Source organism: Pleurodeles waltl, chromosome 7 (assembly GCF_031143425.1).
Source record: "Pleurodeles waltl isolate 20211129_DDA chromosome 7, aPleWal1.hap1.20221129, whole genome shotgun sequence".
Classification (NCBI taxonomy): domain Eukaryota; kingdom Metazoa; phylum Chordata; class Amphibia; order Caudata; family Salamandridae; genus Pleurodeles; species Pleurodeles waltl.
This window is the reverse complement of record NC_090446.1, coordinates 556,038,230-556,063,939: the sequence shown is the minus strand read 5'-3', so window position 1 is coordinate 556,063,939 and position 25,710 is coordinate 556,038,230. Positions and strand designations below refer to the sequence as shown.

The following is a 25,710-nucleotide window of genomic DNA, read 5'->3' as shown; positions in this document are numbered from 1 at the left end:
TGCTTCAAAGACAGGTTGAAGATTTAAAAAACAGAAACCGCAGGAACACTTTAAACATTTATGGTTTGCCAGAAGGAATGGAGGGTTCTGACCTAGTCTCATTTTACAGAATCTTTCTTCCTAAATTACTTCAACATCCTCTTCTCAGAATATTCAACGTGCTCACAGCCTTTGCCATGTGCCTCATGTAGCATCTACTTCCACAAGATTGAGAGGTGTGTTAATGTATTCTCTTGAATACACGGATTTACTTAAGGTTTTAATGGCTGCTCATTCTAAGAAACAGATTTTATGGAATTGTAAAAACTTGTACTTCTCTCAGGACTATACTCTGAATACAGCAACCAGACGCAAAGATTTTCTATCCTTGAGACCTGCACTTGGAGCCCATTTTGGTCTGTTCCATCCATGTCTGTTCAAAGTCACATACAATAATAAAACCTACACCTATGAGGATCCGGCACATTTGCAAGCTTTACTTCAGGAACAAAAACTGGAATTCACGGACACCTCCAAACCTAACAAGACTTGATATATGCTTTGTTCTAATATCGTACTGGCTTGTTTCTTTCGATATGAAGCATCTTCTTGAATTAATCTTTCATATGATATTACGTTAATCTTTTCACTCAATTTGATATTAATTCTTTATTGTTTAATTGTACTGACTTTGATTTTCTCTTTATAGGTTTCCGTTCCTCAACATTATCTTGTGATTACCCCAGTACGTCTCCCACATCATCAATTTTCTCTCTCTGTGTTGTCTCCCCAGAGCTCGGATGTGCCATCCTTACATGTCCCCCCTCTTATTTGATATTATCTATAGGTATGTTCTCTTTAACTCATGTCCTTTTTTCCTATTCTCTGCTCTTCTGTGATTCCAAACCTTTTTGTTACTTTACTCGCTTTGCACTTATTTCTATTCATTTTTGTGATTTTTTTCTTCTTCCTTATCCTTCTCTTTTTTCTTTTCTTATTGACTATATATGTTCTACGTTTATGCTCAAATAACCTTTTTCACTTTTTCATGCCATGACATTAAAGATTGTATCTTGGTATGTAGGGGATTGGGTTCACCAACTAAGCATCAAAGGGTCTTGTCTCATCTAGTTCGCTTGAATGCTGCCATTGCCATTATTCACAAAACACACCTTACTGAAGTTGAATCTATTAAAGCGAGAGTGGGTGGGTACTGTCTTTTTTTCACCAGGTAATGGTAAGAAAAATGGTGTTGCTACTTTATGTCATAAATCACTCAATGTTCACATAATTTCAAAGGAATTTGATTCTGACGTGAGATGGTTGCTCACTTCTATTTTTAATGTTTATGACCCTACCCGTACCAACAGCCAATTTTGGTCTGATGTCAACCCAAAACTTTTAAAATGCCCTGATGATCATTTTATTTTTGCTAGATACTGTAATCAAATTGCTGACCCTTTTATTGATCGAGTTTCCTCCTCTGCATATGTGTTCAACAAGTGTCAGAAATTATTCCTTCACACCATTACACAGCACGCTCTGACAGACGCGTGGAGACTTTCCAACCCAACTCTACATGAATCCACTTACTACTCTCCCACACACTAGTCTCATTCAAGGATTGATTATATGTTTATCTTGCATTCTATATCACAAAATGTACATTCAGCTGATAGAGGCTAATCCTAATTTCTGGTCATACCCTGGTATCCATACTATTAGACATTTTACCCAACACTAATAGATCAAATTGATGGAGATTTAACAATTCTCTTCTTCTGGACTCTTTTTCCCTTCTGCTTGCTCCTCTTTCTTCCTTGACTTCTTTGAACTGAATGATACCGATGAACTTGACTGTCACTACCTCGGGTTGTATTCAAAGCCTCTGCCTGTGATTTTATTATTAGGTATGTTTCCAAAAATAAGAGATCTTCTCTTAAAAAAATACTGAATTACTTAAACTTATCAAACAATTAGAACACTTCATTACTCATCTAGGTCGAAGGATTTCCTTCAAAATCTCATTAATGCTAAACTTCAATATAATAAATTATCCACTGATGCGGCATCCTCCTTCCTCCTCAAATCCAGTGCCAAGTATTATGGAGGTCACAACAAATCGTCCAAACTATTAGCGAATTATCTCACGATTATAAAGAATAGAAACAAAACTGAATCTATTAAAGGTATTCAATCACATTTATTATATAGAGATGATGAGGTCTTGGAGCAATTTGTCCAATTCTACAAACAACTGTACACCACTGAATGCACCCCTGCAGACTCTGACATTACTCAATATTTATCATACTCACAGAAAGCATTAGATAAAACTACTGATTTTTTTCCATCAGAAAAGGATATTACCGTATCGGATCTTTGACCTGCTTCATCTTCTCAAAGTGCCAGGGCCTGATGGCTTTACTACTGAATTTCTCTCACATTTTTGCAAATTACTTCTTCCCAAATAATCTCTTCTCATCAAAAACTTCCTTCAATCAGGCAAATCTTCTCAGACCCCCTAATATGTCTCATTCCAAAGGAAGGCAAAGATTTCCATCAATGTAAAGATTACCGGCAATTTCTCTTATCAATATTGATTGTAAAATAGTTTCTAAAACTTTAACTCTTTATCTGGAATCCCTTTTACCTAATTTGGTTGAAAAAGAACAGGCACAGAAGGCATTTGATTGTGTTAAATGGTCCTTCATTTTCCATACATTAAAATAGAGGACCTAAATGTATCTTACTCATTTCCCTTCTTTATTCCTCCACCAAATGGCCATATATGCAAATGGGAAGGCTTCTTCCTATTTCCCCCTGGGTACGGGTATTCCCCAAGGTTGTTCAATTTCTCCTTTCCTTTTTAATATTGCTCTTGAACCTTCCCTCTCTTGAATTAGAAATAATCCTATGATACAGGGTTTCTCATGGAACACTCAACAAATGAAAACAACAGTTTATGCTGACAATATTCTTCTATTTATATCTCACCCTCATACTTCACTCCCCTACTTACTTCAAGAAGTCTTCTCTTATTTTCTTATCTCTGATTACAAACTTAATCACAACAAATGTGAAATTCTACCCTTAAATAAATAAACATTCAAACATCATTTTCAGATGCTAATTTCTTGTGGAATGCTTCCAAACTCAGACATTTAGAGTTATGGTTCTCACCTTCGCTTAAAACTTCGGTTTCTCTGAGTCTAGAGGAGTGTAAAGTTAAAACAAATAATATGGTCAATTGGTATCCTTTAAATCTTTGCAGGTGGGTCATTTAGACACCATTTTAGTGATGATAGTATCCGCTGTTCTTTATACCATTTCTAATATACCCTTTCTATTCCACTAACATTTTTAAACAAATTAATTCCATACTTTCATCTTTCCTGGAATGTGAAGAAATAACATCTCTCTCTAACAAAACTAAAACACCTTTAATCAGATGAGGGTGTTAACCTACCTGATTTTCAAAAATATCATTCAAACTCCTTATTAAGACAATCTACTCACTGGATGCAGGACTCTAATAAAAAAACTCTCCATTATGGGTACAACTGGAGGAATCTTTCCTCTCCCCTTTTCTTTTCATGAATATTTGGCCGTCTCAAAAAAACCTCAAAGTCTTTATTCTCCCATTTTAAACATTGTTTTTGTATTAAAACCTGTGAAGTTGTTTGACCCTACAGATGGTCCCTCATTCTTCAACTCTCCCATTTGGTACAATACCGCTATAGTGCACAAAAATGAAAGCCTGGAGGAAACATGGCTTAGTTTGGGTCTAACAAATCTTCATTAATGATTACTTTCTGACTTGTTCTCAGGCCCAATCTATTTTTAATTTTCCCTCATTTTTCCCAAACAAATTTCTCCTCTTGCAAAATTTCATATTAGAAGCTCTTGCCCAGTTTACTTCCTTCTCGGTACAACCTTCCTCACCTTCTTCTACGTTAGGTAATCTTTTGCCTTATGCCAACCTCACATTGATAGACCTAAATAAGACATTGAGCTGACATGGAAGAATGATTTGGGAACAATTTGGACTGTTACTTTTTAGAAACAAATTTGGACGGAAATAAGATCTTTCTCTCGAGCTGCCAATACCACTCAAACACTATTTTATATTTACAATAGGCTTCTCTTTTCTCCAGTCACTTTACAGCATATTTAACCGGACCACCCAGTTACTTATTTGTCATGTCTCTCTCAACAAGCAGACCTCAAACACATGCTTTTCAATTGTACACTTGTTCACCCTTCCTGCACACAACTTTGGAATTAGATCAATACTATTTTCGACCCTTCTGTGTCCTTATTATTTATTAACATTTTCTTAGGGAGTCTAACTACCAATTCGGAGTATATATCAGCACAAAAAAAAATACTGACCTCCTTTTAGCAGTCGCATTTCTGAATAATACAACAAATTGGCAGAATTTCTCTAAACTTCCTTTCCAGGCCTGGTGGTATGCGGCCTGTTACAATCACATACTTGATACAGCTTATATTCAACCTATTTCACTTGCCATTAAGATTTTTATTTTATGAATTCCCATCACAAATTTTACAGATCGTCATGCTAAGACGTCACGTTATCGTCACCCCATTAGAAATGAGGTACCCAAATATGACTTAGGAATGTGTCACATTTGATATTAACTTACTGTGCCAATAAGGGATATTTCTATCAAGTCTGGCAAAACAGGAAATAAGGGGAGATAGAAGGATGGAGGTAATGCTGAAAGCTATCATACCCAGTCAGTTGTGTACTGCTTGTTGAGCAGGAGGCGCTCTTATTTTCCATTTTACCTCAACTATGCTCCTCTGCTAGGAACACAAGATGCGTAAGTGTAAAACCTGAGTCAAATGGTATAGCCAGACTGATTGTGTTGCTTTGTAAAGTGGAATTGGATTTGCCAAAGCCCCATTAGTATTACCACATATACTCAGGTTATGTGATAAAGGGCAAGAAATCACAATGTATTACGAATGCAAGATAGAGACAGCTGAATCTTTACACCCCTGAGAATGAGAGTTGGCACCTAAGAAGAGGACTCTCTATTGGAGGCGTATCTCTGCTATCAGAGAAGGTTGCCCAGACACCAAGAGTTCTCCTTTGGGATATGTTCAGCCATATGAGATCTGAAATAAGCCCAGGCCTGAGTGCAATAGAGAGAGGGGGCAATCTTTAGGAGGCTGTAAGGTTTAATTCAGACTCATGTATTTACAGGAAGATATATAATTTACACCAAAAGGTGCTTATGGTTTGTTATAAAAGATAGCACAGGAAGAGAAATATCCTGTATAAATTACAAGTACAAAGGGTAATTTGTATGTACCCACAGTCTATTTCTATCAGTGGCTTGGGCTACCAGACATATTTTGGGTTTACCATTTACAAGCATTGTTTGCTAACATTTAGGGAACTGAGGTTACACAGATATAGAGTAAGGAAACACACATATGTTGATAATATTGTTGTAACTCCCACTCTATATTTGAAATAATTAAGCGGCCCATTGATTGATTGGAGATTTAGCTGGTTTCAATACTTCAAAGTTTAGAAGAAAGGTAAACAATGTCCACTTGTGCCCCAATGCAAAGGACTGGGTGTAAAGCATGGCCAGACCTGCGCACATATTGTGGCCAAGGATGCAATCCTGAGTGCACAAACCCCTTGTCATGGATAAAAATGTGACCCTTGGGCTGTTGGATCAGGATACAATCAAATTATACACATAATTGTTAAAGTATATTGTCAAAAAACCCAAAAAATTTAAAGAAGAAAACTAGAATGAAGTTAAGGTTAACTACCTATATTATTACGTTTACATTAGTACACAACAACTCAAGCATTTCCTGAAAACATAAGTAGATGTAAGTATTATGAGCCAAAAACAAAAAAAAAATCATATAATTTACCAATAGTGACCAAGTATACCTTCGATAAAATCCTTCTAGACAAGACACTGAAGGTTGCTGCAATCACTTCTCTGCACTGCATACCATCAACCGTGAGCCTCATACTACTAATTATATTTGGAAGTCTACAGTAACCATATCAACAACAGGCAGATTGACCAACATAGCATGCATGCAGAGACCAGGCTCAGTTAAATAGTCAGTAAACAAATGTAAGTAAGGAAAATGATTTGCCACTGTAGTAAGTTCTTCCGTTAATGTCTATGATGATGTCACAGTTGATGTCAGCAATGATCTTATCAATGACAGATTTGTGCTTTCTTTATGCACATCACATGTGAGCTCCAGAACATGCATTAAGGGAATTGTGGATGAGTAACTCACTACAATAGGTAATTATAACTAGTACAATTGGAGTGACGTGATAAGAAGTGGATCGATCATACACTAAGGATTCAAATGCCTGAAGGCTATATCCAAAGCCTAGCAGATACATCCAAAAGTTGTGACTAGTCAAAAGTGTGGTAAGGTGACTGAGCGCACCACAGTCCAAGTTAATGCCATACACCTGGAGCCTTAGTGAGTGCAGCTGAAGGTTATGCCCATTTGGTTGCTGGGGGGAGAGGTACAGGGAAGTTAGGAACAATTGATTAAGTTTATCATAACAAAACCCTAAAGTTAGGTGAAAGAACAATTAGGGGTGGTTCAAGCATGACATAACTGATACCATCACATGATATTAGATATAAATGTCTACCTAAATTAATGATGCTGAATTATGTAGGATTACATGGTAATATGTTACTAATTACGTTGCAGTATATATATATATATATATATATATATATATATATATATATATATATATATATATATATATATATATATATATATGTTACAACGTACCTCCAGAGCAATATCATATAAACACAAACAGCAGCAGCACTACTCACCGCTACTGTGTCACATTGTTGCAACTTTATAAAGAGAACTAAGGCTACCATATCATTGATATGATAGTAGCTTTATACAGTTGTCAAATGAAGGAAAACTTCTGCACAGTTGTACCACTGACCATATAAGTATGATCATAACACTGATAGGGAAACTTAGCTAGAAGATATCATTTACAAATAGTGGATCACATCGTAGGTGCATAAGTTTACTGACTGTGCGAAGATTCTGTGCCACTTGTAAAGACGATTTTGATCATGTGATAACACTCGAGTATTTAAGGTATTTACGCAGAGTGAGACAAAATTTCAACTAGTAAGATGAACCCACTTAAATTAAGAAATGGGCTTTATTCACTAGTAACATCTGTAAGGACACCTAGTAGCAGTTAGTGGTACAGTAGATATTATTCCCCGGTCAAATAACTGCATGACATCAAGAAACTGTTGTTGGCACTGATGCTGTTCTCCTTTAAACTGTGCCGACATCTTGTAAAATGTAATTGTGATTTGAGCTTGATTCTCTATCTTTTTATGTATATTATCTTTCTAAAAACATATATTAAGTTTCGGGCTGCATGGTTTTATCGTATGTAACATCTCTCTTTATAATGTCATCATTTTGTTCATGGAAATATTTGCTCAATGACTGCAAACAGCGATGAGAGATTGACTCAAACGTAGACAATGAGGTAGCATTTGGTTCAACTCAGTTTCTGTTTAAAATCCGCTACGTGATTATTGTAGAATATTACGAAACAAAATGTATACGTATCTAAGTGGTTTGTGCTGAGAAACACAATTTGAATCTTAACCTGTAATCTAAATTGATTAGACGCTTAAGCCCAATCAGACATTTTGTAGTTCCTGAACCAGCTTTTAACCCGTTTACAAACTTCATTCAGAAAAAGAATTGCTGAGGCCATATACAGGCAAGGGGTGTGCATCCCAAAGCCAGGGGAGCCAGGCCACACCACACAAGGCTAGAAAATAGCATTCCCCTACAAAAGGACCCACCTTACTTGTAAATTAAAACAAAAGTTAAAAACTTGTCGGATTTCCAAGTCAGATTTCTGACTCGTTCCTAACACTTACAATGGCAGCAAGTGACTATAGTACCTATATCAGTAGCGTGGCCCTGGCAACTATTTTAGATGTTTGCAATTCACAATCCGAAACCTGACTTAAATCTCATTGCAATGATCAGGTTTTCAATGTTGGGCTGAATTCAGAAACCTAGAAAAACAATTAATTAAAAAAAGGAATGCCTGGCCGAAGGTATAGCGAACGCCTGGGAATCGGCAACAGGACTTGCGCTGCACCCAGTAGTAGGCTGTGCATTGCAGGGTTTGGTCACTCGTGGCGGGTTGGGCACAGGTCAGAGACAAGGCACTGAAACCAGCTGTGTACTGTAGGGATGACTGATGGCAACGTGTTGGACGCACGGCCTAGCACCAGGCAAGCTAAAATGCGATCACAACTAAATAAGGGCAAACATGAGGTTTCAATATAAATATGCTGTTGCACATAACATAGGTGAAACAATCATCTGCAGGTGCAGGAAACCACACAAGTCTTCAAACTGTCTGACTGAAACTACAAGACACTCACTGGCTTAAAAAAAGTGCAATTAAATGTAAAGCTGAAAAACAGATAAACTGGACTGAGTACAGTACTCTAGATCAGAAACAGACCTCTTGTTTCAACATCTGGGCAAAGCTGAATGCATGAGGGTTAGCAATACAATTGTGAATTGTTTTCTGAACACAATTACTCACCTAGAGCAGTGCACCTCGTGAGTTGATCTACAGCTGATTTTGACATGCAGTAAGCCAGCACTCCAGGAAACTGTAAAGGAAAAAAACATATCCAACATAAATACGTCATTATCAAAACTGATGCTTCATCAGGAGTAATGATATCCCATAAACAATATTTTTGTGCTTCCTCAAATTTACTATTGGCATGTATCCTAGAGTGTAGACCTAAAGGAGATTTCAGGATGAGAAGATTTACAAAGATTTAGAAAGTCAAAATGCGAAAAGAAATCCTTTTATAACAAGCATTTGCAATTCAATAGGTCTCACATTTGCTTGAGTTAGAGCTATTGGCATTGTAAATTCATAAGAAATCAGTTACTTACCTGTAACTGTAGTTCTCCAGTATTGGACACTTTCATAGATTCACATGGATGAATCCTTCCCCGTCGTCGAGATGGGAGTCCCCGGTGTAATACAGAAGTTATGCCCAAGTGCATATAAAAATTAAGTGCATTACGCCTTAAAATTAGAAACATATCACAGTTGTTTTGTAAAAAAGGACCAAACTCTAATGCCAACCGTTCAGATCACACCACCCTCTAGAACCTTCCTGTGAGGAGCTGACTTCTCTCAGATTTTCCAAGCATTAGTGCTGTAATGTAGATACTACTGAGAGAATGAAGGTGAGCTCCCCAAGGGAGGTGGGTGGGTCGCATGTGAATCTATGAAAGTGTCCAATACTGGAGAACTACAGTTACAGGTAAGTAACTTATTTCTTATTCCAGTATTGGAACTTTCGTAGATTCACATGCTTGAATCAGAATAGCAAGGAGTGAGAAACACATTTACTACGTGTTCAATATCAAAATAGTATTATGTATGTGAAAGAGCGTGAAAAAATCTCAGAATTTTTTGCTTGGTGTCTAGCGTCTGGAGAGCATAAAGTTATTACATTTATAGACAAAGTGAAATTAGACAAAACAGGCGGATGGAGGATAGAAAAAATGGCTCACCTTCATTGGAATAGATCTCTAAGGACTGCTTGTCCAACCGCTGCATCTTGAAGCGACTCTGTATCCAGACACCTAAGGGATGAATTTAGGGATTGGTGCGCAGAATAACTCTCTTTTTTGAATTGTAAGAAAGGTTCCTGTATCGTGAAAGCCTGGATTCCGCTTACCTTTCGTGCAGAAGTAAGGGCGGGGAGAAGAGCTACCCTCCATGTGAGGTACTTGATGTCCGCCCTATGAATGGGTTCAAAGGGTTACTTCATGAGCTGGCGAAGACGATGTTAAATTGCCATGCTAGAGGTGGGGCTTTCACCGGAGGAAATTATCTGAAGAGACCTTTCAAGAATTGCTTTATAAATCTCTGCGAGCATAAATATGGTTTGCCTGGTATTCTCCTATACCGAGAAATAGCTGCCAGATGGACTCTGATGGACGCCTGGGCAAGCACTGAGCGTGCTAACTGTAAGAAGTATGGTAAGACTTTTTCCGGGGCAGGGGAGAGAGGGTGTATATTCATGGCTTCGCACCACAAACAAAATCGCTTCCACTTTAGGCAGTACGTTTTATTTGTGCTATCTGCCCGTGCTTTAGCAAGTACGTCTTTGCAATCACTTCGTATATCTATGCGGCCATATTCGTTGAAATTAGGAGCCATGCCAATAAGCTCAGAGTCTTGGGATCCGGGTGTCTCACTTGTCCCTGGTTGATGGTGAGCAACTCCGGAATTGGTTTTATCCTGATGGGTGGACTTGAAGATAGTAGAAGTAACTCTGTGTACCAAGGTTGACGTGGCCACGCTGGAGCAATTAGAATTATGTGGCAGGTTTCAGACTTTATATTCCTGATTACCCTTGTGAGGAGAGGAAATGGAGGAAAGGCCTATGCTTAAATTCCTGACCATGAGATCGAAAATGCATCCCCCCACGATCCTTGTTGGTGAAGCCACCTTGCGTAATATTGGCATTTGGCGTTCTGGGAGGTTGTGAAAAGATCCAGATTCAGTTTTCCCCACTGGTAGAATATTCCATTCAGTGTCCGTTGGTCTAACTCCCACTCGTGAGGAGATGTTGTCAACCTGCTCAACAAATCCGCGATGGTATTTTGCAGGCCTGGAACATGCTCCGCTGTTATGTGCACTGAGTGTTGAATACGCTGACTCCAAGTGGTCTGCGCTTCTTGAGACAGTAGGTGGAATGAGTACCTCTTATTTGTTGAGAGTGCATTGTGGTAGTACTGTCCGTCCTGACAAGCACTGATGATCCTCAAATTCTTGGGAGGAAGGATTGCAAAGCATAATACACTGCTCTCAGCTCGAGAAGGTTGATATGAAAGAGATGGTGGGAAGGGGGGCCATTTGCCACTCACTCGAAGGTCCTGTAGGCATGCACCCCATCCGGTCATTGACGCGTCCGTTGTTACGATCAATGGAGGAATCTGTGGTAAGAAGTGCAGACCTTGTGAAATGTTTTCGGGAACTGTCCACCAATCGAGAGAAGCTATCATGAGCGGAGTTTTGCTGATTATGTCCTTGAAGGATCGTTGCACTTCTTTCCATTGCCTATCTAGTTTGTCTTGAATTGGACGCATGTGAAGTCAACAGTGGGGAATGAGGTTTATACAAGATGACATCATCCCTTGTAAGGACTTGTATTGTCGAACTGAACAAGACTTTTTTCTTTGGATTCATTTCACTAGGGAGATTAGCTTGTTTTGCCTGTCCAGTGTTGGGTAGGCTTTGGTTTGTTGCGTCTCCAATATAGCCCCCAGTAAGGCTATCCGAGTCGAAGGTTGGAGTAGTGATTTTTCCCAGTTGAGAGCGAGACCCAAGTCCTAGAAAAGGTGTAGGGTCACCTTGAGGGACTTGCATGTTGACTGGACGTCAGGAGCTTTCACTAGCCAGTCGTCTAGATGAGGAAAAATCTGGTGTTTCTTTCTTCTCAGGTAGGCTGCGACTGGAGCCAAACATTTGGTGAAGATTCGTGTTGCTGATCTTAGTCCAAAGGGAAGAACCTTGAATTGAAAGTGTCTGCCGTCCACCACAAATCTTAGGAACTTTCTGTGTACTGGGGAAATGGGAATATGGAAGTTTGCGTCTTGAAGGTCCAAGGAAGCCATATTGTCTGCTCTGTTCAGAAGTTGTAGGACGTCTTGTAGCGTGACCATCTGGAATGTTTGTTTTTGAGGTATTTGTTTAGTTCTCGCATTGGCCTCCAAAAGCAATATTTTTTCCAAATGAGGAAGAAGCGAGAGTAGAAACCTTTCTCTCTGGAAATAGGCTACAACTTCTATTGCTCCTTTGCTCAACATGGTCTCCAGTTCTAAGCTGAGCAGACAAAGATGTCTTTGTCAAACCTGCGGTGGAGGCATTATCATGGGAATCTGAATGAACTCTAAAAGGTGTCCAAATTGAATTACAACTAACACCCATTTGTCTTTGGTTATCTGATGCCAGAGCTGAACATGATGTTTTAATATTCTGTGAAAGACTGTAGGGGAAGAGTGGGAGAAAACCGGCTGCAGGTAGTCACTGTTTACGGGTAGTTTCTTCCAGGCTTGCCTTTGTGATAGGGTCTGATGTAAGCTGCTGGGGGCGGTTGTTTCTGCTGATACTGGGGTCTAGAAGTGTGGAAAAGGGTGGAGTACGATGGAAATCTATAGTGCTGATGTCCTCCACAAAATGACGGTTGTCCTCCGCCCCTGGCTCCACGAAAAGGTACTTTCCTATACTGCAGAGTGCCTAACGATCTGGTTGTCTCAGTGTCTGACTTTATGGTCTGAAGCCCATCATCGACATGCTTCCCAAATAGCGCCTCTCCGTCGTAGGGAAGATCTAAAATCTTTGTTAGAACTTTTGGTCGAAAATTAGTGGTTTTGAGCCACCCTTGACGTCTTAAAACAGCTGATCCAGCAAGCAGCCTAAAGCTCATGTCGGCGATGCCAAGTGTGAAGTCGATTTCCGCCGAAGAATGTTGTCCCTCCATGAGCACCTTTTTTGCCTCAATCTTGGAACTTTCCGAGATTTCTTCCAAACAGTGAGACATGTCTGACCAGAGCTGTCTGTCGTATCTGCCAAGGAGCGTTAGAGAATTGGCAGCCCGTACCACAATGGGAGAGATTGAGGAAAAACATTTCCAATGTTATCCAGGCATCTCCCCTCTTTATCTGGCAGTGTGGTTAATAGTGTAGAAGGATTCCTGGAACGCCATTGTGCTGCCTATGAGATGACAGAGTCCGGTTTTGGGTGGCCGGTAAGACAAGCAAGAGCATCATCTGTGGACTTGTATTTTTTGTCTGACTTAGGCAGCACTGCAGGTACCGTTGCAGGGTTCTGCATTATCTTCAAACCCTGGCTCCAAAAATGGTCAATTATTGGGATAGCCCTAACCGTTTTCCTGTGAGGTTCTTTGACATCGTACAGGAAACGATCCTGCTGAGTCCCAGGCATCGGTAGATCAAATCGCGTTCTGCTCTTTCTAGCAGGTAGTGAAAGCTACTGATATCCTCCGGAGGAGATTCCAAATATGTGTCGCAGGAGAGACAGGTGCTGGAATGATATATTCATCCCATTCATCATTCAGTGCATGGATTTTTCCTTTCTCACTATCTTCATCTGAAGAGGCTTCCCCCTGTGCAGGTACAGATTGACGAGAAGCTTGAGGCCTAGGAGTTATAACTTGCGGTTGTTGAAACAGCTGAGGGGTTGATGGTATAGCGGGAATCGTCGGCTGATGCACTGCTGTAGGCACTGGTGGAAAACGCTCCCTAGAATCTGCTAACATTGCTTGCAAGTCCAACACTAAGCCAGGAGGGAGACCTACCAGCCCCTGCTGTTGCTGTTCGTAATACTGCTGGTTATAGTAAGAGTCATCATCATCCGAGTACTCCTGACATTTGACCCGTAATTGAGAGGGACTGCTGGCCACCCCATAGAGTCCATCCTCCTCTGAGTCATCTTCATCTGAAAGGTGCGAAGGTAGTAGACTCAACATCTTACTAGGAGATGTAAGTGAGGGGGTCAAATTATGCTTTTTGACCTTTTTTGACTAACCTGCTCGGTCGACGAGAAAATAGCTAAGGTAGATGGTCTCTGACTCTTTGATGTTATCTTGATCGTCGATAAGAGGTAAGTTGTCGTCGACGGTGGCGGTGGCGGTGTCTACAAAGTGATCATCGACGGAGGCACTGTCGACAAGAGTGTCCCCGACATGAGTGTCTTAGGTTGAAGCGTCAATGAGGTAGTCGTCGGTAAGGCTGCCGTCATTGGTGGAGGCGCTGACAAGTGTCCATTGACAAAAGCATCGATGGGAGGATCGTCAACGAGACGAGGCAAGCAGCGTCGACGAAGACTGTAGTGGCGGTGAGGGAATGGGGCACGCCGTCGACGAGGATTCAGATGTACCTACCGTCGACATAGAGATTGTGACGACGGTAGATGTCGTCGTTGAGGCATGGGCCGTCGATGGAGATACCGCCGATGATGGTCCCGTCAACGGTGCAGAGGCTGGCTTTTTAAAGGTATGCTTTATTCTGAGAGGCGGCGTTGGGCGCTCAGAGATGGTTTTCTTTCCAGATTTTATGTAATCTGAACCCTTTGATTTCCCCTTGTTTGATGGGCTACAAATTTTTGAGGAAGCCTTGGATGACTTTTTTTGAAGCTTTATAAGGTGGTTCATGAGTGGCTGACATTCCCTCAGCATGTCTCTTCACGGGTGTCTTGACGACAGACACAGAAGAGGAGGCACTGGCCTCATTAGAAACTGGATTGTCTCTGGATTTTAATTTTTCTAGCCAAATGAAAAGACAACCCTCTCTGTCATTTAGAGTCTTAGTAGAAAATGTCCTACATAGCTTGCAGTCTCTGGTTTTATGGTTAGGATAGAGACAGTATATGCAGTCCTTATGCTGGTCATCCACATGCAGCCTCTTCTTCATGCAGGTAGCACAGGCTCTAAAAAGCCCTTTCTTAGGTGTCTCTAACATGGTTGTCAGTTTGAAGCACCCCAAATGTAAGAATTTCTGAAGAGAAAAGATAATCCAAATTCTTCAGAACAGAATATCTGAGAGAAAAACTGAGCAGAGCTCAGAGGAGACTCCTAAGCACGACGTGCGTTGGAAAATCTGAGGGAAGTCAGCTCCTCACAGGAGGGTTCTAGAGGATGGTGTGATCTGACATTTGAGTTTGGCCTTTTTTTTTTTTTTTACAAAACAACTGTGATATGTTTCTCATTTTAAGGCCTAATGCACTTGGGCATAACTTCTGTATTAGACCGGGGACTCCCATCTCGACGACGGGGAAGGATTCAAGCATGTGAATCTATGAAAGTTCCAATACTGGAGTAACTAGTCTTTTCTTGCCACATAAATTGGTGAACCCTGCCTCATAATTTCGTCTTTTCCTTGCATATTATTCCAGTGGCCTTGCATATAACTAAAGCACTTCCTTTTACCTTCTTCCTGGGACAAACGTATAATATTTACCACTGACATCAATGGATTTTTGAAAGGCGAGCCCACAAACAGAAGAACCTAATGGGCGTGAGGTGGACATGGTAAAAAGCCCACATCACTTACAACAGGTCAAAGCGCTTACGCACTCGACCTAAAAACACACAAGAGTAAATGTGGGCTGTTGCTTAACGGCAACTGTATCGCCTCACTGCAAATGTTTTACGATTAGAATGCCTTATGCAATGTAATTTAAAGTACACTATAAGTTGGCACATCTTATAAAGCAAAAACAAATACTACAATAATCTATAGACACTAGATGCACATAATGAACTATGCAAATTAATAAAAGGTATATACCAATGCGTTAATGCAAACACTCTCAACAGCACTTAATGCAAATGAGCAGCAACCTATGTCTCACCGTGTTTGAAGCATAACTTAGAACCTCATCCAATATCGCCCTTGTAGTACTTACTACATACCACACCTTTCCACCACAAACTATGACCAGGAAACCAATTAAAATTAGAGCACTTGATGGTCTTTACAGGATTATAAAGTGCTACACAAATGCTGCAATACAGTGCAAGACTAAGTGGATCACACTGTGCAAAGAATAACAAATGACAGATTTTAATTAGCAGGAAGCAACAAGCATGGTAGATTAGAGTCATGGCCACTTGAATTATGCACAGGGAAGCACCAAATAATACGGCAGGATTGCCTAAACTATACAGCAAGAAAAGGCAAACTATGTGGCCTAATGCAGGATAGTTTTTGATAGTGTTACTTCATTAGTTTGTAATTTTTGCAGGTGGTACTACTGTCTGGGCAAGGGTCTCACCTTATTAGTACGAGTTCAATAACCAAATATACTGGCAAAGAAATCCGTTAAGAGCGTAGTCTTGTGGCTAATCTGCAGGGGGCATCCCTTGCAAGCGCAAAAGATACTGCTTGAGAAAGGTGCTCCTTTGGAGCGTGAGGTCAATAAAACTGACATTCAGCTGAAGTGTTTGCCAAACTGGATTTGACAACATTTTTAGGTAGTGAAATTCGCAATGTGTACAAGTGCGACAAGTGGGGGTGCTTCCAATTATTGGACTGTATGTAGGGAGTTGTAATGAGGGTCCACACGCAGAAATGCTCTGTATTACAGGGTGTAAATATACTCTCCCAGCATGACAGGTAAGCGCCTTAAGAAGTAAAATCAAAATGACCTGGAGCTGATTTCATAGTCCGGATTTAATAGTGCAGCACAAAAGGTTGACTTCCTATCATTTTTTTAAGTGCCCCAAAATTGAAGTTGTGCAAAAACAAACAAATTGTCTGTGGGACTTGAGTAAAAAAAAAAATTGACTTGTTTAAAATGCAGAGCAAACTCTGGGTAGTGACACATAACTAAATCTCTGCAGGAAGCACAGGCTACTCACGCATTTTTAGTAACCTCGCATTTCACATTATATTTCTACATTAATTCATCTATAGTTAATCCCCGAGGCATCACGTATGACATCAGTCTGAGTAACAAAAGAAGCCTGCGTCTTGAATATTGTGAGCTTTCAATAAGCACCACCCTGGATTGCATTGCTTCCTTATATATTCTTTGTTGCCCTGATCAACCGGGACCCTGGTCTGATACAGTTTCAGTAAATCAGGTGACATTCTTGAGCATATGTGCCAGTGCCTTGAACAAATACAATGTCTAACATTTGACTTTAATTTAATTTATTGACAAACGTTTGAAAGGAAGCGTGCATAGATACTTTATTATATATCTTGTCAAACTCTATCCTTATTCCTCCATAATTCCCAGACCATCTCAAGCTTTTTGGCATCCCCTCCCTTCAAGTACCACCCTCTCTGTTACTCTACCCCTGTCCGTGTGATAGCCCCACTCTTCCTTTACTGGCGGTGATGGGCTGCCCCACATTCTTGCTATACCTCTTTTTATTTGTGAAGTCCCTGTGTTACTAACTTGTGTGTTCCATGTTCCCAGGGAAGTGCCCCATGTAGTGTCTACTTCACTGCCTATCAGTCTCCAGAATTCTCTTATAATTGGGTGAACCCACAAAATAGTACTAGGCCACAAGTTCACTGCTCATGAAACATTCATCCAAATGTATCTGAACCCTTCTGTACTAAAATCCAACAAAGGAGTGTAAGGAAGGAATGAAGGATTTTAGTTGACTAGTCTAACGTTGGCTCCAATAGGGTGTTGGCACATGTTTTGATAGTTAACAAATCCTGAACGATGTTAAGGTAATGAATAGCTGCCTCTTTAACTAACATAGCCATTGCAGTGGACACATTTTTCATGCCGAATATACAGGTGGAGAAAATCAATTACTATACGCAAACTATAAATGATCATAGGGATTCAGTGAGATATGTTTTATTATCTGTGGTCCCTTACCTTTACTTTATTGAGGTCCTAGAGGTTGGAGGTGACCGAACAAGTGCACATCAAAATTTACAATGTGGTTTACACAACGAGGAATGTGTGCACGGACCATATTTCAATCAGAGTGTTTTGTCTTCCAGTAATGCTCATTTCTTTCGCACAGTGCATTTCAGTGAATCTGTGTTTAGAACAATCAGGAAGGTGTAAACGTTTCTGCACTGTTTGGCACTGGTGACGTCAAGTTTATCATGCAAATGTAGAAAATGTAGTTCTGCACTATAATTACATGAATGGGTCATAATGTCATTTCGTTTTGAATTTACTGTAATATGAACACTGACAATACTTATTAACATTGGATTTATAATTCTGAATGTTATATGCGTATTAGTTGCATAAATGAATGTGCTGTTTTAATTCACTGTGCTTAGCCTAAGTGAAGCCTGCAAGGCCCTGTTTTGTGACTGGGCAGAAAATGTGTAATCATTCTTGCTAACTTGAACCTTCCTTTCAGACAACGTTCTCATGAGAATGCTAGCTTGGAAATAACTATTCCACTGTTTTATGCATAGGAGGCTTGGAAAATCAACCTTGAGCTTAGTACATTCAGGAACTGTGGAATACATATGTACACAATTGTCTCAATTTGCAAGCATGAGATAAGATGGAAGCCGTTTCACATAAAGAACCTGGGAACTTTCACTGAGGTTGCAGACTGTGTCGTATTACTGCTTGCCATTGGACATTTTCATCTTTTGCGTCATATGTAGTGATGGATTGACAAATCATCTTGACCTATGAATTTTAATATACCGTTCGCCAGATGGATTTGCAGCACTCTCTTCACCTTTCCTTGGAGGGGGCTCTCCAGCCTATCCCGCTTGCTGAGAACTTGGACTCGGAGAGGTATAGTCCTCTCTATCCTTTGCCCCATTGCAATGCTGTGCTGAGATTTTGAGATTTTCAGTTGACCCGAGAAGACTCTTGACTGAGTTTCTGAGATGCTGATGCCTTTACTTTTTTACCCACTTTTTGATAACCTTACAGTCACCTGTTTTCCCAGATATCCTTTTTCCACATCCTTTTTGTCATTTTTTAAGCTTTTTGCCCATGTGTGCTTGTCCCAACACTTATTACAATGGAATAGGTTCCACAACTTGCTTCAGTATCAGCTTCCTTCTACAGCTGTTTACACTGCTATTTGTGAGTCTTTTTCAGTGGAATTTTGGCTGACAAAATATACCCTTCTCTTTGGAAGGATGGGAAGTTGTAGAAGGAGCTAAAGAATAACTTCTCACTTCTGAGACAGTTACTGAGGTCTTCTCTAGCAAGGATGGTCTTGACCTCAAAAGGGACTTTAATGTCATGGTCTTCAATGTAAAAAAGTTGTCATACCAGCCTTCAGCTGGCTGTGAGCATGATAAGGCATCAGAGAGGCTATTGAGTGTTTATGACCTTCTGTGAAGGTCCCTTGATGGTAGAATGTTATGATTTTGCTTCTTTTCTTTCAACTTGCAATGTGTTCTGGTTTCTACCTGCTCTTTCCTTCCTTGATCCCCCAGGCTGACAGTGAATGTTATCTAACCATTAACTGTTGTCTTACCATTAACTGGATGATAACAAGCCTATGCAGTTGCAACGCAGATGTGCTCCTCACAGGGTTACATATACTAGCTCAATAACGTGGAAACTTCACAAAATTATGTAAATTCCTCTTCACTGATGGTCACTGGGAAAAAAAAGAGTGTAACTTGGGCTGAGGTGGCTGACTTAGTTACCGACCCATGTGTCAGGGTATAGAACCTTGGACTACAAACCAGATAGGGGCGGGAGGAGGTGCAGAGGAGGCTGTATATGTGTGGTCATTACCTGGCATCTGGTCTACTGCTTGCTAGGTCTCTTCTGCAGCATGAGCACATCAGCCCTGGGACTCATGCATCTATCGGGTGAAGGCAGCGCAACTCACTGTCTCCTGCACCAAAGGGGCTTCGTGGCTTATCCTATGCTCCTGGTAGGGGGGCTTCAGTGTCAGCATCTCATAAGGTCTTGGAACCCTGGTCCCCATTATGCAGCTTTCTTCTGCAGTTAAACCTTTAAACCTTGAAGTACTTCGCTACAGGAGCCTGCGGTAATGCTGGCAACACAGTGAGGGAGGCTTACTGTAGTGATGTACACAATATCCAAGGAATTGAAGAACACGTTCAATGTGCTGAAAGCAGGATTTGAATTTATTTAAAGTTACATGTCAGGAAAAGGAAACTCCATCCACAACGTCCAAGATCTCTCTGCCAACGATCCTCAGTAAGATTGGAATGTCACCCAACATTCCAAGCTACTGAAACAATAACAGAGTGGGGGTGGCAGGGATGTACCAATTAACAGTATATATAAAGAAAAGGAACACATACAAAGAAAAGACAAAGGCAATACAGAATACTACACAGAAATGTCCAATACTACACTACCCCCCTTATAATAACCAAATTAAAAAAGAAATAAACAACAAACATGGCAGAAAAAAAAAACATTAAACATTTTTGAGTCTAACAATTCTGTTAAAATTCCAAATGCGTCCATCGTCAACTTTGACTGCTCCTTTGAACGCTTTAATAACCTTAAAGATTCTACTGTAATGTGATTCATCACCGCTTACAGTACCGGGCAATTTTATTTTAACTGAATCACCCACTGCTACTACAACTTTCTTTGCAGATTTGCGTACATCATATGTGTATTTCCTCTTTCTAACAACACTTTCTCCTTTGCTACCGCAACATTTTTTAGAATCTCACACTTCTCCAAATTTTTCACATACCCCTTAATCCACGGAGGATTAATCTTCGTGTGAGGAACTCTCTTTCTAAATAACACAAATGGGGATTGACCTGTACTGGAATGAGGGGTATATCTGTAATGCTCAACCTTTGCTCTGATAGCCTCCATCCAACCCATCCCAATTTGCTTAGCCATCTGGATGGATTCTTTTAATGTCCTGTTGAAGCGCTCAACCATACCATTCGATTCAGGATGATACAAAGCACACTTTTTATGCTTAATGTCTCTTGATACCAGAAAATCACACATTCATTTGGAAGTAAATTGAACCCAATTGTCAGTGAGAATACACCTGGGATTCCCTTCTCTGGCAAACACATTTGTAAGAAATGTAATGATGGTGACAGATGTAATATTTGAAGTAATCAAAACCTCAGGCCAACGAGACAAAACATCCATCAAGACTACCACATACTTGGAACTTGAACCACAACATACTGGACCCATAATGTCCAATGAAACCTCTTCCCACACCTCCTTAGGAATCTCTCTAAGTTCCATAGGATTTGTCCTCCACTTCAACGTTTTATCTGCAATTCTGCACTCCACACAATCTCTGACCTTTCTTTCCAGAGATAAATCCATTTCTGGCCACCAATACACATTTCCCAGCCTTTCCTTGGTCTTGCATATGCCGTGGTGACCAGAATGCGCAAGTGAGAGCAAACGTTCACGCAAACCGGATGGAGGTATCAATCTGCCAGCTCTCAATACTAAACCATTCTCAACGAGAGCTCATTCCAAACCTTTTTGTAAGGGAGAACCCCATCCTCACGACCCGGCAAAACATTTTCTGATAACAATAAATCTCTAATATTCACCAACACTTGATCTTTACATAATTCTTCCAACCATTCTTTTTCCAAAATACAACCATCAGTCACACTACAAACTCTGATATCCTCATCAACCCACCACAAGCTCAGTCCATCATTCACATCCCAATTCACAGATCTCAACCTAGACAAACAATCAGCAGTTTTATTCTCACAACCAGGAACATACTTGACTTTAAATTGAAAATCTTGAAGACCAACAATCCATTTGTAAATACGTGAAGAAATGCAATCCAGACCCTTTTTTAATCAAAGATCTCCTGTAAAGGCTTATGATCAGATTGCACCACAAAATATGATCCCCAAAGAAATTGCTTAAACTTCTTAACTGCCCAATAAATATCTAACGCCTCCCTTTCAATGGTAGAATATCTGGATTCAGCACCCCTAAGAGTTCTGGAAGCAAAGGCAATCGTTACATCCTTGCCCCCATTAATTTGTTTAAGCACACACCCCAATCCTTTATCTGAAGCATCAGTGATAATACTACACAGTAAACCAGGTTGAAAGCTCCTAAGACACTGAGCAGAAGATAACGCATTCTTAAGGTCAACAAATTCCCTTTTACATTAATCCGACCAAACAAACTCTGCCCCCTTCTTGAGCAAACCTCTGAGACAGCAAGTCCTTCTTGGGAACATACTTAGCATAAAACTCTGCCATGCCTAAAAAGACTTGAACATCTTCCCTTTTCTCAGGGTCAGCTAAATTAATTATCGCCTTGAACAATTCATCTTTTGGCTTCACACCATCACCAGAGATCAAATGTCCAAGATTAGAAATCTCCGGACAAGCAAATCTACATTTTCTCCCATTCAATGTGATTCCCTTTGAACAAAATATTTGCAGAACCTCTCTGATTTTCAAGATATACTGTTCAAGAGTGTCCGTGAAGACAAGTACTTCATCCTGAAAGAATTTGACGCCTTCCAATTTTCCAAGAATCTCATTCATAAGCCTCTGAAAAACAGAAGCTGCTGAACATAACCCAAAAGCAATCCTTTTAAACGTATAAACCCCAAATGGAGTAATAAAAGAGGTTAATAACTTTGAATCCTCACACAACTGAACCTGATGATACTCAGAACTCAGGTCTAAAGTAGTAAAATACTTGGCTTTACCTATCGAGCTGACCATTTCGTTTATGTTTGGCAGTGGAAACTTATCTCCAAAAATAGTTTTATTGAGATGCCTGAGGTCAATGCACAATCTAATGTCCCCAGTTCTTTTTGTAGCAACCACAATCGGGGCAATCCATTGTGCTGCTTCAACCTCTTCAATAACACCTTCAGATTGTAACCTTTGAAGTTCTAGTTTTACTTTACCCTGCAAGTTAAAAGGAATACTCCTCACTTTACATGCCACAGGTTTGGAGTCTCCCTTCAAACAGATGCGATGTTTGTACTCGGTTATACATCCAACTTTGGAGTTCAAAACCTCAGGAAAATCATTCATGAGATCAGTACCTATATCACCTACTTTCTGTACCTGCACTTGTGGAACAGCGTTAGGATTCAAAATGATACCTAGCAACTTCTGATGAGGCCAGCTCAAAATGGTTTCACCAACAACAGGGACATAGACTTTACAAAAGATCTTGTTTCCTCTAAAAGAAATAGTAGCATTAAAGTACCCCTTCAATTCTATAGGTTTCCCTTCATAACTGTAGGGTGTAACATCAGGATCTAAAAGCGAAATATTCCCTTGAAAATATCTGGCAAAATCAGTTTGCGACACAAGAGACAATTTCGCTCCAGAATCCATCATCATAGATATGGTGATACCATTCACATCAACAAAATCTGAAGGATATTCACAATGAATATTAGAAACACAGTTAACATCATTACCAATTTGAAAAATGGAATCACGATCTTCACCAGCCTCATTACATTCAACTTCATGAATCTTGAACTTAGATTTAGCAAGAGATTTACAACATTTAGCAAAATTACCCTTTTCCCCACACTTATTGCAAACCGCATTGAGTGCAGAACATTCTTTGCTATTAGCCAGATGAGTCATGGATCCACACCTAAAACATAATAATTTTGTTTTAGAACTTACTTGACTTTTACATTTAGGTTTGGTATCAAGAACTAGCACATTATTGTTAGCACCTTTAAGATTTTTTCAAATCTTCTATGCATGACATGAAATGTTCAACCTGTTTGGCTACTGTCAATACTTCATATAACGTAGGGTCAGATTTTGACCACAAAGCTTCTCTGACCTGATCACTTTAACATTCAAGCATAAATTGATCATGAATGCGCTCATCAGCATTCTCCCCAAAATTGCAGAGAGCAGCTAATTCGCGTAATGCTGTGACAAAGTCTTCAATAGATTCCTCATCATTTTGTTTACGTTGGCCAAAATAATACCTCTGAAGAATGATGGAAATTTTTGGCAAATAATGTCTGTCCAACCTAAGCAAGGTTAACTCAAATTTGTTTAATGAAGTATCTCCTTCAGAGCCATGTGGAGGAGATATTGTAGGTAATGTTTAAAAAATTTCTTGACCTTCTGCTCCAAGACAATGCTGTAAAATCAATGTTTTCCTTTCCGCTGATAAGTTACTACCACAAACACGAATGAATGTTAAAAATACCTTCATCCATTTAGGCCAAGGTATTGGAGGATCTCCAGGAATGGAAAAAAAGAAAGGAGGTGGAGAATTTTCTGCATATTCATTTGCAAAAAAAAAAAAAAAGTGTTGGTTTGATAAAGAAATTACTTGAAACCAGTAATAGCTGTGCGCCTCAGCAATGAATACTCAACCAGCGTGCTGAAGAAAACCTTTACCCAATAAATGTTGTGCGCAGAAAGCAAAATAGTTGAAAATGTTCCTGGTACGAGGAAGTAAATATAGGTAAATACTCCGTAAAAGAAGATTGAAAGAAATTAATATGGTTAAAAGGATGCGTGCTTCATAAGTTTAATAACCGTAAACACAGTAATTATACATGTGCAAAAGGCACGCATCAGACATAGAGCAACAGTAGTCAGAAAACGTTGTGCAGATCTGAAGAGAGCCGAGCAACTTGAATGGAACTTGAAGAGTGCACGCACACAAGATGCGCGTCTAACTGCAGCCAAGAAACATTGGGCAGCTCTGAAGAGGGCCGAGCAGCTTGCGCGTGTAACTGTTGCCAGGAGATGCCAGACAGGACAGAAACACCTGATTACTCTTGAAGAGAGCGCGCGCACAGTACACGTCTCTAAAAGAATAACTGTTGCTAGGAGACGCTGGCGACAGCTCGAGAAAAATGTGAGTTTCACAAAGGAAAGTGAAACCGCATATTCAATAAAATAAAAAAACAGTACCTTGAGCGGTCTGAAGTACTTAATATCCGATAAAGTCGAAGATAAGCCGACAAGAAAGATGAGTTGGAGTTTCCTTAAAATGCTGAAGTAGGTTCGAAGAGTCAATCACCGCCAAAATGTAGTGATGTGCACGATATCTACGGAATTGAAGAACACGTTTAATGCGCTGAAAGCAGGACTTGAATTTATTTAAAGTTACATGCCAGGAAAAGGAAACTCCACCCACAACGTCCAAGATCTCTCTGCCAACGATCCTCAGTAAGATTGGAATGTCACCCAACATTCCAAGCTACTGAAACAATAACAGAGTGGGGGTGGCAGGAACGTACCAATTAACAGTATATATAAAGAAAAGGAACACATACAAAGAAAAGACAAAGGTAATGCAGAATACTACACAGAAATGCCCAATACTACACTTACCCTGCCATCTACCCCCATCACCATACGTCTGCTCCACCTGTGCATTTGATATCTTTAAGTACTTCATTAGGAAAGTCTGTCAACTTGTGTTTTTCTTGGTCTGTCATGCAGCCCGTTGAGCCCATTGAACAGAACTATATGACAGTATGGCTTTGTTTTACGGTGGATTTATTTTGGGCCGTTCTGTGGAAGGAGAAGTGGAAGAAAAGTAATGTGCCCTCACTAGGAGCAAACATGATTGACACAGAAGGGGAAGGTTGGTGAACGAGGGAAACGCTGTAGCTGGTAGAATATATGCAACATGGGCATATTCCTTTAAGTGCAGAGCCGTATAACAAAATGGTTCAGCTATAAAGTGGGCATTCCAGAAGAGATCCCAGCAGGCAGCTCCCAAAAAAGGGAAGCAGCTCAAATTGTAGATAGCCCAGCAGTTCAAACAGCCCCTCCAAATACTCTCTCTGCCCTGATTTTGCCACAGTATTAGAAGTTATTAAGGTTGGTGGAAACAGAGAAACAGGAGCTGGCAAGTTGATGTTAAAGGCAAGACAGATGGCAAAACAGATCCAAATACTCAGAATGCTCCCATAGCAGCAATCCCGGAAATTAGATGCCTTCAAGCACAGACCAATCTGCTACCTAATTTGTCACTAGTCAGTGAAAAGTGCCCCCCATACTTGGACCCATAAGGCCAACGTCTTGGATCCTAAGCTGCATGCCTTTGCATTGGCACCACCTACAATAGGATTAAAAATGGAGTAATTCCAGGTCTAATGCTCAGGATAATATTATGCTACCTGGCTCTGAAAG

The 25,710-nt window shown here is 40.1% G+C and overlaps 1 protein-coding gene across 1 annotated transcript in view; it reads right to left on the bottom strand.

Annotated features, from left to right (window-relative positions):
• The window catches only part of LOC138304333 (3-oxoacyl-[acyl-carrier-protein] reductase FabG-like), a 77,096-nt gene that overhangs the window by 4,577 nt on the left and 46,809 nt on the right, over nucleotides 1-25,710 (bottom strand). Inside the window, exon 5 of the mRNA XM_069244298.1 lies at nucleotides 8,639-8,708. Coding sequence (XP_069100399.1) covers nucleotides 8,639-8,708 — 70 coding nt within the window. The remainder of the gene's footprint in view (nucleotides 1-8,638; nucleotides 8,709-25,710) is intronic.